Source organism: Phragmites australis, chromosome 15, assembly GCF_958298935.1.
Source record: "Phragmites australis chromosome 15, lpPhrAust1.1, whole genome shotgun sequence".
NCBI classification, from domain to species: Eukaryota; Viridiplantae; Streptophyta; class Magnoliopsida; order Poales; family Poaceae; genus Phragmites; species Phragmites australis.
Genome location: NC_084935.1, coordinates 27,960,153 through 27,961,900, shown reverse-complemented (window position 1 = coordinate 27,961,900; position 1,748 = coordinate 27,960,153). Strand labels below are relative to the sequence as shown.

Here is a 1,748-nt window from a genome sequence, read left to right as displayed (position 1 = left end):
GCAGTATGAATAGTAAAAACAAGCCTGAGAATTTTGGTTCCTTATTTCTATATTTCGGAACAACTATCATTCTAGCACATCAACTTTGTAAATCTTTAATATGATGCTACTATATTGGAAGTACTTTTATATATGCCTTCAATTTTCCTTGAAGAGTACTTATCCTTGTGAGCAAACTAATGATTGAACTATCTTATATGTGTGTCCCCATATCTAGGTTGCTTGTCTGAGGAAACATGCCCACCTGAACCGTTGGACGATCTATCCAACGTCTAGTGTGCCATGCTATGATGTATGATCGATTCAACTCTACCATGAAACGCCTGCAAAACCAGTCGAAATATCGCATGTTGTGGTTCTCCTACTAGCCACGTCAAATTTGACAATAATTAGCCACAAAATTATGATGACGGTGTCGATCAGGATGCATGCATATATATATATAACCAGGCCGACTTCTGGGTCTGGTAAGTTGCAGCATTTCATAATTACTTCCAAAAGGATGAGCATTAACCATCTCAGAATATATAGGTCGTAGCACATTCGTCATATTGTGCATGGAGTTCTCATCTCCCTGTGCTCCCCAACGAGCGGCGGCGGCGGACCTGTCTCTGACGTTGGAGCCGGCGAGCGACGGCGCCGGGGACGTGGGCGGCAAGAACGTGCGGCTGTACCCCTGCCTTTTCTGCGACAAGACGTTCCTCAAGTCGCAGGCGCTCGGTGGCCACCAGAACGCTCACAAGAAGGAGCGAAGCGCCTGGAACCCCTACGTCTACGACAGCCACTACGCCGCGGCGCCCTTTTCGGTTGTCGGGAGTGCAAGCAGCGTCCCCGCCATGTCCATACCCACACTGTCCCACGGCGTCAGCGAAGTGTGCGCCGGTTCAGCCGATAACCAGGACGCCGACGGTGCACCAAGCTTTCGAGCGCAAATGCAGCGAAGGCGCGCCGCGCTTTTCACTCCGGTGAGCATCTGTCAGGAGATGAACGTGGCTGCTGATAACATGCTCATCACCAGCTACGGCACCATCGACATGTTCAACTGGGCCAGGGCCTCCCGTGCCGCCGTTGCCTCCGCCTGCCCGCACAGCGCGGCCACCACGGCAACCTCATCAGCTGGCGCCGCCGAGGAGCTCGACCTCGAGTTGAGACTCTAGACGGCCGCATCGATCCGGTCCAGCAAAACACGCACGCACAGCGATATCCGTACATGTGCATCTTTTGAGTTGCAGTCGTGGTACCCAGCCTGTAATTGTTCGGTCCACCTATGTATCATGGCTGCGTTGTCATCAAATATACTCGTCGTCAACCTTAGCACAAAGGCTACGACTACGTACCTTGTGCTGTTGCGCACACGTGCTTGATTTTAATAAGTAGAGTTCTATGTACTTTTAAATTAAGTGAGAATATTTTGTTGGATTGATCTCAGCACCTAAGGGCAAACAGAAAAAACCGAAGAATGGGGGAGTCCGTTCTCACTGCACGCCTTGATCAGAGGCGCAACCAATAATTGGTTGTGGTCCTGATCCGTGCAAGGCCATATATAAGAGGGAGGAGCTAGCACCCGTGATGACTCATTTTTACGTAGCTCTGCCTATCTGTAGCGAAATGGCCCTATTAGGTTATGATTACGATTTTAGTGATTAATGATAATATAAATAATGGAACATAAATAATGGAACTAACAAGAGCAAGCTATAATGAGTACCGCACTGACAGAGCGCATCAAGCAAAGAAACCTTGCCTAT

General features: G+C 49.1%; 1 protein-coding gene across 1 annotated transcript; it reads left to right on the top strand.

The window, feature by feature from the left end:
* Positions 1-489: 489 nt before the first annotated feature.
* On the top strand, positions 490-1,157 carry LOC133892272 (uncharacterized). Its single transcript, XM_062332959.1, has one exon. It carries the CDS (start codon positions 558-560, stop codon positions 1,155-1,157), a length of 600 nt encoding a protein of 199 aa, XP_062188943.1. The 5' UTR covers positions 490-557.
* Positions 1,158-1,748: the final 591 nt, after the last annotated feature.